General features: G+C 36.8%; 1 protein-coding gene across 1 annotated transcript; it reads left to right on the top strand.

Moving 5' to 3' along the window:
- On the top strand, positions 511-1,251 carry LOC105156943 (geraniol 8-hydroxylase-like). The gene is made up of 2 exons (XM_011073218.1): positions 511-648; positions 727-1,251. The coding sequence occupies exons 1-2, from the start codon at positions 511-513 to the stop codon at positions 1,249-1,251; spliced, it is 663 nt and encodes a 220-aa protein (XP_011071520.1).

Below are 1,789 nucleotides of genomic sequence, written 5' to 3'. Positions count from 1 at the left end.
AGCAAGAGGCAAAACAAAGACCCTATTGCAAATGGAACTATATGGTCTTTTACTTGTGATATTTACCCTCTTATTAGCCATTTATATTTTGGGAAAGATGCAAGCAACCCCTTATACTATCGTAAATGAGCAAATTATCCCCTTATAAAAATAAATAGCGATCTACCTCCCTATACTTTTTAAAATACAATTATTTACCACCCTATACTTTTTTAAAATTAAACAATTTACCTCCCTGTATAGGGAGGTAAATTGCTTCATTTTAAAAAGTATAGGAGGGTAAATTGTTATATTTTTTTTCATAGAAGGGTCATGTGCTCATTTTCAATATCGTAGAGGGTAAATTGTTATTCACCCCTTATATTTTCCATGAAATCTCGAATGCATTTCATCAAGAAGAAAAATCTTCGTCCTGGCCCTAATGGCCTCCCACTCATTGGGAGCCTTATCACAATTAGACACAGAACCCATCAGTCTCAAGCCAAGTTAGCCAAAACTTATTGACCTCTCATGACGATAAAGCTAGAATTTGTCAATGTCGTTGTATCTTCTACAGAAATGGCGAAGGAAATTCTGGAGAAACACGATGCTAGATTCCTGGGAAGGCCTATTCCAGAAGCTGGCACAGCAGAGAAGGGGTACGAGCTTGTGTTCCCTTGGCTACCGACAAGCCTATGGTGGAGGAAACTACGGAACATTTTCAACAGCCACATTTTCATGACGTAGAAGCTCGACTCGCTGAGACATTTGCGACATGATGTGGTGAAAATGTTGGTCGAACGTGTTGTTGAAACTGAGGAACGTAGCGAAGCAATTTACATTGGAGGGATAGTTTTCAGCACGATGATGAAGCTGTTGTCAAAGACATTGTTCTCTGCGGACATGCTTGATCCTACATCAGATGCCATGAAAGAGCTGCAAGTGCTTAATGCCAAAATCATTGTGCTTGTTGCAAAGTCTAATCTTTCTGATTATTTCCCTTTCTTAAGGTCATTTGATCTACAGTCAATCAGGAGCAAAATCAGGGTGTCCTATGATCGATTGCATGAGCTGATCGATGATATGATTGATAATTGGATGAAGCGTAGAAGTGCTACATCAGAGAGGAGTGAAGATCTCTTGGATGTTCTCCTTGATTATACTGCACATGAAGGGCCAGATAGACTTACACGTCTAGATATGAAGCTTCTTATTCTGGTAAATTTTGAAACATTCGGTATGGCCCATGAAAGCTGTGGAACCGTGAGATAAAAAAATTAAAACGGTTCAAAGGAGTGTTCCCTTTGAAATTCTCGCACGTTTGGTGTTTGTGAAAAGCATAATAATGAACATATAAGCATGCTAGACATGTGGCTAAAGGATGAAACAAAAGCATAGAAACATAATTTGCTTCTTTAGATGAGCACCAACGTGCTTTGTTTCCCTTTTTGTTCCTCTTCCGTTCACTTGAGAATTCAAATTAGAACCAATCTAATTTGTCCACACCACATTATGGAATCGATATAGTTTTTTTTCTATTGCTATATAGAACAAAGAATAAGAAGGAAAAACAACTCCAAACAAACACTATTGTTTAGTGCTTTTAGATTATTTAATGTTCTAACTTGAATCAAATTTAATATAGAACAAAAAGGAGAATATTTTGAGAGAGAAAAGGAGCAAAAAATATGTGGCTCATGTGTTCTCAAGGATATGTGCATAGTTTTGTATATTACATACATCTGAATTCAAAATTCAATAACTAACAAGTTTGACTCCAAAGCAACCTATACACACACATGTATATAAT

The sequence above is a fragment of the Sesamum indicum genome, linkage group LG1 (assembly GCF_000512975.1).
Source record: "Sesamum indicum cultivar Zhongzhi No. 13 linkage group LG1, S_indicum_v1.0, whole genome shotgun sequence".
NCBI classification, from domain to species: domain Eukaryota; kingdom Viridiplantae; phylum Streptophyta; class Magnoliopsida; order Lamiales; family Pedaliaceae; genus Sesamum; species Sesamum indicum.
This window is presented reverse-complemented; position numbering and strand designations above follow the sequence as displayed.